The sequence below is a fragment of the Pseudophryne corroboree genome, chromosome 11 (genome assembly GCF_028390025.1).
Source record: "Pseudophryne corroboree isolate aPseCor3 chromosome 11, aPseCor3.hap2, whole genome shotgun sequence".
Classification (NCBI taxonomy): Eukaryota; Metazoa; Chordata; class Amphibia; order Anura; family Myobatrachidae; genus Pseudophryne; species Pseudophryne corroboree.
Window position 1 is genome coordinate 159,122,050 of NC_086454.1, and position 15,553 is coordinate 159,137,602.

The following is a 15,553-nucleotide window of genomic DNA, read 5'->3' on the forward strand; positions in this document are numbered from 1 at the left end:
CCGAAAAGCTGGAAATCTAGGCTTGGATTTGTATGCAGAAGGAAACTTCACCTTTTTGGAGTCTGCCTCTGATTCATAAATACTGTTTAATTCTGTACCAAAAAGAATATCTCCCATAAAGGGCAAAGACTCTAGAACCTTCTTAGATTCTGAGTCAGCTTTCCATGTACGTAGCCAAACTGATCTGCAGGCTGCTTACTGCTGAAGCTAATGCTTGAGAGGCAATTGTACCCATATCCAAGGCTGCTTCTTCCATAAAACTGGCCGCCTGTTTAATATGCGCAATACATCAGCCCAGGCTGCCACTGCTTTTGCCATCCAGGCTGAAGCCGTGGCTGGTCTTACGATTGTTCCAGAGAAGGAAAAATAAGATTTTACTCACCGGTAAATCTATTTCTCGTAGTCCGTAGTGGATGCTGGGGACTCCGTAAGGACCATGGGGAATAGACGGCTCCGCAGGAGACTGGGCACATCTAAAGAAAGATTTAGGACTATCTGGTGTGCACTGGCTCCTCCCCCTATGACCCTCCTCCAAGCCTCAGTTAGGAACGGTGCCCGGAAGAGCTGACACAATAAGGAAGGATTTTGAATCCCGGGTAAGACTCATACCAGCCACACCAATCACACTATATAACACGTGATAGGAACCCCGGTTAACAGTATGATAACAATTGGAGCCTCTGAAGAGATGGCTCACAACAAAACCCGATTTTTGTAACAATAACTATGTACAAGTATTGCAGACAATCCGCACTTGGGATGGGCGCCCAGCATCCACTACGGACTACGAGAAATAGATTTACCGGTGAGTAAAATCTTATTTTCTCTGACGTCCTAGTGGATGCTGGGGACTCCGTAAGGACCATGGGGATTATACCAAAGCTCCCAAACGGGCGGGAGAGTGCGGATGACTCTGCAGCACCGAATGAGAGAACTCCAGGTCCTCCTCAGCCAGGGAATCAAATTTGTAGAATTTAGCAAACGTGTTTGCCCCTGACCAAGTAGCTGCTCGGCAAAGTTGTAAAGCCGAGACCCCTCGGGCAGCCGCCCAAGATGAGCCCACCTTCCTTGTGGAATGGGCTTTTATTGATTTAGGCTGCGGTAATCCTACCGCAGAATGCGCCAGCTGAATAGTGCTACAAATCCAGCGCGCAATAGACTGCTTAGAAGCAGGAGCACCCAGCTTGTTGGGTGCATACAAGATAAACAGCGAGTCAGTTTTTCTGACTCCAGCCATCCTGGAAACATAAATTTTCAGGGCCCTGACTATGTCCAGCAACTTGGAATCCTCCAAGTCCCTAGTAGCCGCAGGCACCACAATAGGTTGGTTCAAGTGAAAAGCTGAGACCACCTTCGGGAGAAACTGAGGACTAGTCCTCAATTCTGCCCTATCCATCTTATGACCACTTTCCACGTGAGATATTTTAATTCCACAGTCTTAAGTGGTTCGAACCAATGTGATTTCAGGAATGCCAAAACCACATTGAGATCCCAAGGTGCCACTGGGGGCACAAAAGGAGGCTGAATATGCAGAACTCCTTTGACAAAAGTCTGAACTTCAGGCAGTGAAGCCAGTTCTTTCTGGAAGAAAATCGACAGAGCCGAAATCTGGACCTTGATGGACCCCAATTTGAGGCCCAACGTCACCCCTGCTTGCAGGAAGTGTTGGAATCGACCCAGTTGAAATTCCTCCTTCGGGGCCTTCATGGCCTCACACCAAGCAACATATTTCCGCCAAATGCGGTAATAATGTCTTGCGGTGACATCCTTCCTGGCTTTGATCAGGGTAGGGATGACTTCCTCCGGAATACCCTTTTCCTTTAGGATCCGGTGTTCAACCGCCATGCCGTCAAACGCAGCCGCGGTAAGTCTTGGAACAGACAGGGTCCCTGCTGCAGCAGGTCTTGTCTGAGCGGCAGAGGCCAAAGGTCCTCTGCCCGCATCTCTTGAAGTTCCGGATACCAAGCTCTTCTTGGCCAATCCGGAACCACGACTATGGTTTTCACTCCTCGCATTCTTATTATTCTCAGTACCCTGGGTATGAGAGGTAGAGGAAGAAACACATAAACCGACTGGTACACCCACGGTGTCACTAGAGCGTCCACAGCGATCGCCTGAGGGTCCCTTGACCTGGCGCAATATCTTTTCAACTTTTTGTTGAGGCGGGACGCCATCATGTCCACCCGTGGTCATTCCCAACAGTTTACCCGCATTTGGAAAACTTCTGGAAGAAGTCCCCATTCTCCCGGGTGTAGGTCGCCCATCGGAGAATCCTTGTGGCTTCTGCCATCGCCATCCTGCTTCTTGCGCCGCCCTGTCTGTTTACATGGGCGACCGCCGTGATGTTGTCTGATTGGATCAGTACCGGCTGGTTCTGAAGCAGGGGCCTTGCTTGGCTTAGGGCATTGTAAATGGCCCTTAGCTCCAGAATAATTATGTGAAGCGCAATCTCCTTGGAAATTTCTTCCCTGTGTGACTGCACTCCAGCCCCGAAGGCTGGCCTCCGTGGTCACCAGGACCCAGTCCTGTATTCAGAATCTGCGGCCCTCTAGTAGATGAGCCCTCTGCAGCCACCACAGCAGCGACACCCTGTTTCTTGCAGACAGGGTTATCCGCTGTTGTATCTGTAGATGGGACCCGGACCATTTGGCCCACAGGTCCCACTGGAAAGTCCTTGCGTGGAACCTTCCGAATGGAATTATGCTTCGTACGAAGCTACCATTTTTTTTTCAGGACTCGTGTGCTTCCACTGGAAGAAACACTCTTTTCTGGTCTGTGTCCAGAATCATTCCCAGGAACAGAAGACGTGTCGTCGGGACCAGCTGTGACTTTGGAATATTGAGAATCCAGTCGTGCTGTTGTAGCACTTCCCGAGAGAGTGCTACCCCCACTACCAACTGTTCTTTGGACCTCGCCTTTATCAGGAGATCGTCCAAGTACGGGATAATAAAAACTTCCTTCTTGCGAAGGAGTATCATCATTTCGGCCATTACCTTGGTAAAGACCTTCGGTGCCGTGGACAACTCCAACGGCAGCGTCTGGAACTGATAGTGACAGTCCTGTACCACACATCTGAGGTACTCCCGGTGAGGAGGGTAAATGGGGACATGCAGGTACGCATCCTTGATGTCCAGGGAGACCCTGTAATCCCCCTCGTCCAGGCTCGTAATAACCGCCCTGAGCGATTCCATCTCTAACTTGAATCTTCCGATATAAAAGTTCAAGTATTTTAATTTTAAGATGGGTCTCACCGAACCGTTCTGTTTCGGTACCACAACCATTGTGGAATAGTAACCCCTTCCTTGCTGAAGGAGGGGCACCTTGACAATCACTTGTTGTGATTATAGTGTTGAATAGCCACCAACACCGCCTCCCTGGCAGAGGGAGGTGCCGGTAAGGCAGATTTTAGGAAACGGCGGGAGGAAGAACGTCTCGAACTCCAGCCTGTACCCCTGAGATACTACTTGAAGGACCCAGGGATCCATGTGAGAGAGCACACTGGGCGCTGAAATTTCTGAGACGGGCCCCCACCGTACCCGGGTCCGCCTGAGCAGCCCCAGCGTTATGCTGTGGACTTACCGGACGCAGGGAGGACTTCTGCTCTTGGGAACTAGCTGTGTGCTGCAGCTTTTTCCTCTACCTTTGCCTCTCGGCAGAAAGGATGAGCCTCTAGCCCTCTTGCTTTTCTGGGGCCGAAAGGACTGTACTTGATGATACGGTGCTTTCTTTTGTTGTGGGGTAGCCTGTGGCAAAAAAGTCGATTTCCCAGCAGTAGCTGTGGAAACGAGGTCTGAAAGACCATCCCCAAACAGTTTTACCCCCTTATAGGGCAAAACCTCCATGTGCCGATTCGAGTCGGCATCGCCTGACCATTGCCGAGTCCATAACCCCCGTCTGGCGGAAATGGACCTAGCGCTTATTTTTGATGCCAGCCGGCAAATATCCCTCTGTGCATCACGCATGTATAAGACCACGTCTTATATATGCTCAATTGTCAGCAAAATATTGTCCCTATCCATAGTAATTTTCCGACAGGGAATCTGACCACGCAGCGGGAGCACTGCACATCCATGCCGAAGCAATGGCTGGTCGCAATATAATGCCCAAGTGTGTGACTATATCTTTTAGGGTAACCCCCTGCTTTTTATCAGTAGGTTCCTTCATAGCGGCCGTATCCGGAGACGGTAGTGCCACCTTTTCTGATAAGCGTGTAAGCGCTGTATCTACCCTATGGGGTGTTTCCCAACGTTACCTATCCTCTGGCGGGAAAGGGTACGCTGCCAATTACCGTTTAGAAATTATCAATTTCTTACCGGGGGAAGACCACGCTTCCTTACACACCTCATTTAATTTCTCAGATGCAGGAAAAACTACTGGTAGTTTTCTCTCACCAAACATAATACCCTTTTATGTGGTACCTGGGGTATTATCATAAATGTGTAATACATTTTTCATTGCCTCAATCATGTAACGGGTGGACCTATTTGGAGGGTACACTAGTCTCATCGTCGTCGACACTGGAGTCGGTATCCGTGTCGACATCTGTTTCTGCCATCTGATGTAGCGGGCGTTTTTAGAGCCCCCCATGACATTTGAGACGCTGGAACAGGCACAAGCTGAGTAGCCGGCTGTTCTGTGTCGTCGACCTTTTGTGTAAGGAGTTGACACTTTCACGTAATCCTTCCATAAGTCCAACCACACCGGTGTCGATCCCGCAGGGGGTGACATCACATTTACAGGCATTCGCTCCGCCTCCACATCATTATCCTCCTTATACATGTCGACACAGCCGTACCGACACACAGCACACACACAGGGAATGCTCTGACAGAGGACAGGACCCCACAAAGCCCTTTGGGGAGACAGAGGGAGAGTATGCCAGCACACACCAGGGCGCTATATATAACAGGGATATCACATATAAGAGTGTTTTCCCTTATAGCTGCCTATATATATTGTATACTGCGCCTAAATTGTGCCCCCCCTCTCTTTTTAACCCTTTCTGTAGTATATTGACTGCAGGGGAGAGCCAGGGAGCTTCCCTCCAACGGAGCTGTGAGGGAAAAATGGCGCCAGTGTGCTGAAGGAGATAGCTCCGCCCCTTTTTCGCGGACTTTCTCCCGCATTTTTATGGATTCTGGCAGGGGTTAAAAAGCACCTATATAGCCTCTGGGGCTATATATGGTGCCAGTTTGCCAGCCAAGGTGTCAGTATTGCTGCTCAGGGCGCCCCGCCCCCAGCGCCCTGCACCCATCAGTGACCGAAGTGTGTGGTGTGCATGAGGAGCAATGGCGCACAGCTGCAGTGCTGTGCGCTACCTTGGAGAAGACCGAAGTCTTCAGCCGCCGATTTTCCGGACCACCTTCTTGCTTCTGGCTCTGTAAGGGGGACGGCGGCGCGGCTCCGGGAACGGACGACGAGGTCGGGTCCTGTGTTCGATCCCTCTGGAGCTAATGGTGTCCAGTAGCCTAAGAAGCCCAAGCTACCACCACTTAGGTAGGTTCGCTTCTTCTCCCCTTAGTCCCTCGATGCAGTGAGCCTGTTGCCAGCAGGTCTCACTGAAAATAAAAAACCTAACAAACACTTTCTTCCTAGGAGCTCAGGAGAGCCCCTAGTGTGCATCCAGCTCAGCCGGGCACAGAAATCTAACGGAGGCTTGGAGGAGGGTCATAGGGGGAGGAGCCAGTGCACACCAGATAGTCCTAAATCTTTCTTTAGATGTGCCCAGTCTCCTGCGGAGCCGTCTATTCCCCATGGTCCTTACGGAGTTCCCAGCATCCACTAGGACGTCAGAGAAAAATATATATATATTTTTTTTAAAACATCTATTTTCCTATCCGTGACATAATTTAACGATGTTGAAGGAAGAGGTAATGTAGATTTTCACACCAATTGAATGACATGTGTATCTACTTTGGGAGCCACCTCCCTTTTTAAATAGTCCTCAGCCGGAAGAGAATAATTGGCATTCCATTTCTTTGGAATTCAAAACTTCTTACTTGGTGTAACCCAAGCCTCTTGCATAATTTCCGTCAGCTGTTCTGACCCAGGAAACTCAGGGGGTCATTCCGACCCGTTCGCATGCTGCTTTTTTTCGCAGTGGTGCAAACGGGTCGGTTCTGCGCATGCGCGGCGGCCGCAATGCGCAGGCACGTCGTTGCCCTTCGACGGCAAAGACAAGAACAAAGAAAGAAGCGATCACTGCCGCGATCGCAAGAAGATTGACAGGAGGAAGGCGTTCCAGGCGTTTGGAGGGCGGATGTCTGACGTCCAATCCGGGACCTGTAACGCTGGATTGATCACACAGGGTAAGTAATTCTTACCCTGGTCTTGTTCTACACAAAACTTTTTTTGCATAGCAGGGCTGCACAAGCGAACGCAGCCTTGCTATGCAAAAATACACTTCCCCCATAGGCGGCATCTAGTTGATCGCACGGGCTGCAAAAAGTTGCAGCGTGCGATCAACTCGGAATGACCCCCCCCAGTCCTAACTGTTTTGGGACGTTTAAACACAGGTGCCTTATATTTTAACAAAGGCTCTGCTGCCTCCTCTAAGAATGTCTTTCATAGCACTAATTAGTTCAGGTATGTCCACTGAGCTGAGGCCTTCATCTTTGTCTCTGTATGCATACCCGGAGTGCGATAAGTCCTCATCCTCCGACGAGTACTCATCTGAAACATGTGTAGACTGTGAAGATGTTGTTTCATGTCAATGTAATTTACTTACCACTGCCCTTTTTTAGTTGAGAGGCTGCCGATTCCTGTACTGGATGTGATAAACCCCAGGTGGAATGTTGCATGTAAGGGTTAATAGGGTAACCTATCCATGGTATAGGACAGTGATGGCTAACCTTGACACTCCAGCTGTTGTTGAACTACACATCCCAGTTTGCCCTACATCAGTTTTAGCAAGGCCAAATAGCAAAACTGTAGCATGGCATGCTGGGATGTGTAGTTCAACAACAGCTGGAGTGTCAAGGTTAGCCATCACTGGTATAGGAGCTAGCATTATCCACTCAGCTATACTGGATAATGTCTGAGCAAAAGTAGCCCATGGGGGTTCAACTTGAACCTGTGCCTGCCTCGGATTATTCAAGAGACTTTGGTAAATGCTAAAACAATTTGCACATAATCCATTTTGAACCAGATCCTTAGAAGTTAACCCAGCTTTGCAAGACAAACAAGAAATTAGTGTTGGTGCTGCTGAGGAGAGTGTATCCTCCTCACCCTTGCCTCTCTTAGACATGATAAATAAATCACACACCTGTAGAGTGTTAACTACACAATTTGTGACTGCAATCACTTTAAAATTTGTTAAAGTGACATACAATCTGGGTATGGGACTCCGGGTCGACACCTATTGGTCGACAGTGGCTAGGTCGACACTAGAAATAGGTCAGCATGGCTATTAGGTCGACATGAGTTTTTCATGTTTTTTTGCCGTCGTTTTCTTCGTAAAGTGATCGGGAACACCAATTAGTGCACTGTCTTGGCTCGCCATGCTCCCGGCAAGGTGCTTCGCTCCGCTACCACTGCGTTCGGCACAGGTTACCGTTCCCAATCGTAGTACACGGGGATCGTAAAGTATGAAAAAGTTCACAAAAAGAAAAAACTTGAAAACCTCATGTCGACCTTTTTGCATGTTGACCTAATGGTCGTGTCAACCTATTTCTAGTGTCCACCAAAAGGTGTCGACCCAGAGTCCGGATACCTACAATCCGATCCCTCCCTGCTTTGCCCCAGCACTGAGGATCAGAATACATAGAAACGGACAGAATTATAGTAAAGTCAGCAATCACACTAGCAATCAGTCACAGGTTATACATTAGAATAATAAGCAATATGAGCACATAATCAACTACAGATAAATTTCAAGTATGTAGGAGAAACATGCTACTGCATTACCTGATATAGGAGTTGAACGTATTCAGTCGCACAGCGAAAGAAACAGCAGCAATAGTTATCAGACTCATAAGCATCAGGCACTTACCCAACTATTCGTACTCAAAGGTAGATAGAGATTTAGGGGGACATTTACTAAGCAGTGATAAGAGCGGAGAAGTGAGCCAGTGGAGAAGTGCCCTTGGCAACCAATCAGCACTGAAGTAACAGCTATAATTTGCATACTATAAAATGATACAGAGCTGCTGATTGGTTGATGGGGAAATTTCTCCACTGGCTCACTTCTCTGTTCTTATCACTGCTTAGTAAATGTACCCCTTAGTGCTGTATCACCCGGCACAGGAGAGTGGGATTCAGGGAGACTTCACCCCGCTTCCAGGATCGATTAATACATTAGTGAACGCTGAGTGGATCCAGACGCTATTAGTGTACACAACCACCCCGAAAACCTACAGTGAACAGACGCACCAGTTACACAGCCGCCTATGCTGCGACTGGGTCCATTTACATACACAGCATCTCAGACGGAAGCGGGAGCTCAGGTCATGGCGGGAAACTCAGAGGAAACTGGTCATAAACCGGGGAAAGGAGCGACCAAGGGAGCGTCTTACTCCCCACTGTTGACATTAACCCTAGGGATCGCGGCCTCATACTACTCCTGGAGCCTATGATCCCTGAGGCCAAGCGCTGGTGCACCTGAGGTGGCAGCCGCGTCAGCGATTGTTTGGTAGTCTTAATCCTGAAACAGTGCAGCTGTCTTTCGCGTTTACCCTACTAAGAGGGACCGATGCCTTACTTTCTCTCCATGCTCCGGCCACAGCTTGGTAACGTCTGCTCGACTTGCTAGTACATCCTACGGAGACGCCCGCCGAAACAGCACTGTACACGTGGGTAAGCGTTGTCGCGACCTGGCAGGGAGTTGTTGGAGTGGCTCTTTCTAAGGTACGTATAAGACACTTTTTAGAAAGATCATTCATAAAAATAGTAAGAATATAAAAAATTAAATAATAAAAGCCTTATGGCTGCTAAAAACCAGCAGCCCATTGACCATGGTCCGGCTCCTGCAGCACCAACAAAAAAAAACTGATTTGCCTGAGCCAGGAGACGGGGATACAGGGGATTGGCCCGTTGCAATCTGGAAGGCCAGAAGCTTTGATCGTTGGTGCCAAACCACTGTTAGTACCTCACATCCCAATGTTATCCTGTGGATAATCTGAGGACCCTGTAGGAAAAATATTTTTTTTTCTCTTTAAATGGACTTCACTGCCGCTTGACTAACCACACTGTTACTAGGTACTCCCCACTGGTGATTATTGCCAGTGGGTAGAAGGTAACTTATCTGTGGGCACTTTTTAAAGGTGTATGCGGATGATGGGCATCACTCATCCATCCTTTTTTCTAAAATAACTGTTAAAGGCAATATATTCAAATACCAGGATACAAAGCACAAGGGTCATGTCACATACAGGACTGTAAAAAAAATAACTACATATACATTGCAACATAAAGAGCAGGATATAGTTAACACACATTTGTAACAAGTAAAATCCACGGTATCTGATGCTGTTCATTTTAAAATAGATGGGAAAAAAAAGATAGGAGGGGAGAGGGTGATGGAGAAAAAGTGAGAAATAAGGAGTTGGGGTGGTAACTGGGTCCACACTGGCTTCTGAAGAACCAATTCAGGAGAAAAAGATAAACCAGTACACATAACCGGGGAAGGCAGGGCTCATTCTAAAAGAAGGAAACTAAATGGAAACCCGAGTAGATCAGTTGTAACAATATACTGTGCAAAGGAGTTCCTTAAATGTCCAGTCATATATTCCATTCCAGAGCTCTGCAGCCTCCGAAATTGGGAGATGGAACAGAGTGACTCCTGGACTAGGAGGAATCATCACTGTTGTGAAGCTGAAAATCAGCACACTATGGGGGTCATTCTAAGTTGATCGTAGCTGTGCAAAATTTTGCACAGCTACGATCAACTTTCCTGACATGTGGAGGGACGTCCAGCACAGGGCTAGTCCACCCCGCATGTCAGTCCGGCTCCCCTCGCAGAAGTGCAAAGGCATCGCACAGCGGTGATGCCTTTGTACTTCAGGAGTAATTCCCGGCCAGCGCAGCTTTAGCGAGCTGGCTGGGAGCTACTCCTCGCTCCCTGGCCCGCAGCGGCTGCGGATGACGTCACACAGCCACTGCGGCTCGCCCCCCGTTCGGTTAAGCCTGCGTTGGCCGGACCACGCCTACAAAATGGCGACCAAACTCTGCAGTTTCGCCCCCTCCCGCCCATCGATCGCCTCTGCCCGTCAATCAGGCAGAGGCAATCGCTGTCCTGCTACAGCTGTCGGCCGTCCCGCATGCGCACAAAGGCGCCGGCGCATGCGCAGCATGGACCCGTTCGCTCTGCTGCGTGAAAACGCAGCGAGCGAACGGGTCGGAATGACCCCCTATCCTCTTACATGTGAAGCCTGACACTGTGCCCCTGTATGTGCTGTAAGGGCCTGCTCTTCCCACAGTCACGCCAACAGAAGCTAGCCTCGGTTTTCAGTAAGTACATATTGCTCAGTACATTAAAAAGTAAAGCAATACAATGACATCAGAGGACCTGCTGGCAGATCCCCTTAAGCAACTTGATCCAGTCTTCAGATTAGTAATTAGTGTCATGTGCATTGTTAAAATGGCAGCACATACAATAGTAGACACATTAAATCATGTATGTCCAAATGCAGCTTTCATGGCCTTAATTATATGACTATTATTACAGTATATAACTACAGGTTGAGTATCCCATATCCAAATATTCCGAAATACGGAATATTCCGAAATACTGACTTTTTTGAGTGAGAGTGAGATAGTGAAACCTTTGTTTTCTGATGGCTCAATGTACACAAACTTTGTTTAATACTCAAAGTTATTAAAAATATTGTATTAACTGAACTTCAGGCTGTGTGTATAAGGTGTATATGAAACATAAATGAATTCTGTGAATGTACACACACTTTGTTTAATACACAAAGTTATAAAAAATATTGGCTAAAATGACCTTCAGGCTGTGTGTATAAGGTGTATATGAAACATAAATGCATTCTGTGCTTAGATTTAGGTCCCATCACCATAATATCTCGTTATGGTATGCAATTATTCCAAAATACGGAAAAATCTGATATCCAAAATTCCTCTGGTCCCAAGCATTTTGGATAAGGGATACTCAACCTGTATTCCTATTATTAGTATCATTAGCATGAATGAAACAAGTCGGTACTAACCCGGTCCTTATCCATCACAATGTTCTTTATAGAGGATATGGCTTGAAAGACATCTGTAAGTTGTTCCTCTGTTGTGCCCTTTGAGAAGCCACTGACAAACACACTGCGCTCCTGTTGCTGCTGCCGCCTGCCTCGCTCCTCACACAACCTAGTGTGGCGCCGTCCACGGAGGTGATCTGTGAGGCTTGGGCCTGTTAAAATAGATGGTAGATACAATAAAAATAAAACCAGACCACCTTTTACAGACTTGAATGTAATTATCTGCAGGTTGTAGCTACAGTAAGTACCACTATGTAAAGACCAGTATGTCATTGCTCTGTATGTATGATGACCATCCATCTGCAGTAACTGTACCCCAACAGGATCAGCCTCAGAGAATACTTGATTTGATGAACCTTTGTATTTCTTTCAGCCTAGTTCTGTCATGATACATATTTCTAAAGCAACAATATTCAAAGTGAAAGAAAGCCCTGGAATAAACGTTAACAATATGACTGAATCAAGCCAAGTCATCTGGTCTCACTTCAACCACTTCCCTGGCGTGGATGCATCGTTTGTGACCACACCAGGCTGTGCATAAACAATGCGACCAGTCAGAAACGCAGAGTACCCAACTGCCAATCACAGAAGCACCTACCAACCCTATGCATTCCTGCCCTCTCCCCCAGTGTCTGCCGTGCTGCCAATCACCGCTGAACGGTCAGCACAGCAGAACCCCCCCACTAGTCTTGTCAGCTGCCCGGGAAATGCAAATTAACCCCTCCTCAGCCTCCCAGTGTGTATCTGGCTCGGATGAGCAGCCGATGTGGAAATAAAAGTTGCGATAGTCACAATGTTCTGATGGTGATTGCTGCGATGTTCTGATGATTTTAAAAAAACACAATGTTTAAAATAATTTATTTTTAAATAAGGTCGTATTGGATAAGTTTTAAATATATACTCGATTAGTTTTTGGGGGAAAATGTGCCAGTTAAGTGGTTAATAAAGGACCTGTAGAGTCAATGGAAGAAGACTTTACAGTATTTGGAGAAGAAAACTACCACTAGCCAACTGGTTGATACTGGTCGGCATCCTGTACTGCACTTAATAATAAATTTACTTTTATTGCACCAGACAGAACAATCACATTTTTTGGGAAACCCACTATTTTATGTTTATTGCACCCGACAGCACCGGATTTAGCACATATAGCGGCTAAACCTGTTTGATGTCCTAGTTAGAGCGCCCAAAGGACATCTCCCACAGCTTCAAGCAGAAATGTGGGTGCCACGGCATTTGCGACCAATTCCAGCAACAACTGATTAATTGGGCCCACATTAATTAACCCCTTAAAGTAAATTTCCAAGCTCATTATTTTTCAGCAGCTATAAAAGAAAAAAAAAACCTGTACTGTGGAAGCTGCAAGTTTATACAAATGAAAGATATTTGGGCAATATTTGGCTTTCAACTAGCCTCTGTCTGTAAATCATTAAAAAGGCCAGCCATTATGGAGAGAGTGTTCTAAGAAAATTATTAGATACACTTCTGGACATGCACAAGATGGTAAAAGATGGTAAAAGGTTTGGACATCCCAGTAAGCACTGTTGGATCAATTGTGAGGGAATGGAAAGGTGTTGTCCCCTTTGCTGAAGGTACGGGTAATGTAACATGCAACAGTTTCACTTGGGGCTCTGTCAGCTATTTAATGCAGAATCATCAAATCTCAGAGATGGTTTGTGATTGATCCTTACACACAGCTTCTGGGGCTATGGCTTGTGAGAGGGACCTACTACTACTGCCAGCATATTCCTTAAGAATTTACAATGGGGAACGATCACAGAGATAAAACAAGGCTATCCTAGTAGCTGCAGTGAATTAGGCTGGGAAGCATTCAGTGACAAGTGATGAGGTAATGTAGTCAAAATATCAACATCAAAATGTAACAATGTCGGCATGTATAGAATGACAACATGGGAAATGCCTACATTTTGCACAGCAGCGGAGGGTTAGGCACTAGGTGGAGGGTTGGGGGGTTAGGGTTAGCAAAACTCAACACCGGAATCACTGCTAGATCAACCGGAAGTCCTCATCAGCTGACAGTTGGATCTGGTTAGTCACCCCTAGACCACAGGGACATTCTGTGAACATTTCATCTGTGGCGACATGATTAATGTCTATGTGGCCAGTGTTGGCAAGATGAATGTTGACAAAATGAACCATACCCAGTGAAGAGACATGAGAAAGTTGCTTTGTTGATGACCTTGTATGCTAGTTGACATATTGTATAGAAGATTAGTTAAAATACAGACAACCAATGACAAAGCAGAGCAGCAGTGGATCGTTTTGCAACTAAACTCAACCTAGCTACTGAGTTCAAAATGTGTCTAGGGATGAAAATTTGGTTAGAGGAAAACCAGTGAGCAGAGAATTGCAATAGTAAATGTGGGAGGTAAAAAGTGCATGAATTATACCCCTTTCACACCGCATTTGGCAGGTCGCACCTTGGAGCCATACACAGGTACAACCCACTTTGGCTCCTGTTACAGCGGCCTCCCCAGCCTGACATATTGCCGGGTTGGTGTCAGATGATCTCCAAGCGTCGCTCATTCATAATGTGTGAATGGGAAACGGGTCGCATCGACCCAGAAGCCCATTCACACCGGACAGCGACCAGGGTTGAAACAGTGTTCAATCCTGGTCGCTACCAGGGTTGAAATAACGGGTCGCTCTACCCGGAATATTTCCCCTGGGCCCTTTCAGACCGCATAGCTACCCGGGTTATGTGCGCTCATGTGCAATAGCCTGAGATACAAGCTTTGGACAGACTGGATGTGGGGAACAATAGACTGTTTTTGACTCGAGGATAACACCATACAAATCAGAGTAGGGTCAATAAGCACAAACAAGATACTTCCCCCATCATGAAATCAAGAAGTTTTCACTGTCCTTCTGTGACAGGATTTTATGAAGTTGAAAAGTGATTCCTGAACTGGTGAGCTCACATTTAGGATGTTGATATTCAATAACACCGCACATAAACACCAAAGAAAAAAATGAGAATACTCAGAGGCATATTCAATTAGGAGCAAATGTATAAAAAAAAAAAAAAATCTTGCACCCCTGGGGTTTTACTGCAGGTGCGATATTTTTGGTATTCAATTGGGTGACAGATTTATTTTAGGGGGGTGCTCAATATTTTTTTTGAGCAGCTTCAATGCATGTCCAATTTGCCTAAAATCATTGAGACTTGCTTCTGAACCCTTAACACCCTCCAAGACTAATTACTGGAAGTTTCCAATTAGCTTACTTGTACCATAGTCACTTACCTTCTGAGATGCTGTGGTCCTGCTGTCGAAGTCAAAAATATTACACAGAAAGAACATACAGACTCTACACATATAAGTCGCTATGCTTGCAAATACGCGCAGCAATATATGGTTACATACGCATTTACACGGACATGCCACAGAGATGGATTCGACACTTATTTCATACAGCACATAATTATAATAATATCAAGCGCCAGACATCATGATGATTTAAAATTATATAATGGAGTAATGTCATGTATGTGTATTATTTGAACGAAGCAAGATAGACCTGTCGTATTTGGTATTAAAGCAAGCAGATTAATGTGTAGATTCATTTGATACTTGTTATTAAGTTGTAGGACATTGCAACAAATAGTTATGATTAAATGTATGAAAGCTAAAATCACTTTTGTTAGAATAATAGACATTCCAAACAGGTGGTGGACAGGAAACTCAGGCCAGCCCTTTGGATTTCTTCAAGACTGAACCTGTTTAGCATACAAACAGACCAGTGACTCATCATGAATGAGAAAGTTCCCTCCCTTAAACTAGATAACACATTACAGAGACACACACAGTTGCTAGTTGCTGTTTTGTCCCAGACGATGATGTAGGTGCTTCTAGACCAGTTCCTGCATGATTTTACAGAGAGAGAGGAGATATGGAGGGACGAATTTATATGAGAAAGATATGGTAATTGTATCGCTGGCCTGTAACTGTATGTACTTACTGTACAAATTGTAACCATGTAACTATGTATACTGTACATTGTGATATATTGAATACATATCCTTTTAATAACAAATATATACATCAATGAGCTTTGGAACTCAGATAATGTGTGGGTGTATTGTTTTCTCTTATGGGATGCAGTGTTTTGCGATGTATAGCGCACATTCATGGCACATGGTAATAAGATGTGCAGGCGTTTACAATATATATTTGAGCGGGCATTTTAAATATTTGTTAGAAAGCAATTTGGTATTCACAGATGAGGGCTTGTCCGCGATATCATGGTCTAAAAGATGCACTGTACATTACAAACGCGGCGCTGTGGTCGATCAGCTTGTGGTGGACGCATCGTGGCGCTGAGAAAAT

At 46.2% G+C, this 15,553-nt stretch overlaps 1 protein-coding gene across 2 annotated transcripts in view; it reads right to left on the minus strand.

Annotated features, from left to right (window-relative positions):
• Positions 1–15,553, minus strand: part of TUT1 (terminal uridylyl transferase 1, U6 snRNA-specific) — a 104,507-nt gene that overhangs the window by 53,154 nt on the left and 35,800 nt on the right. For both annotated transcript variants that reach the window (XM_063945017.1, XM_063945018.1), the window contains exon 2: positions 11,166–11,356. In XM_063945017.1, the coding sequence (XP_063801087.1) occupies positions 11,166–11,356 (191 nt within the window). The remainder of the gene's footprint in view (positions 1–11,165; positions 11,357–15,553) is intronic.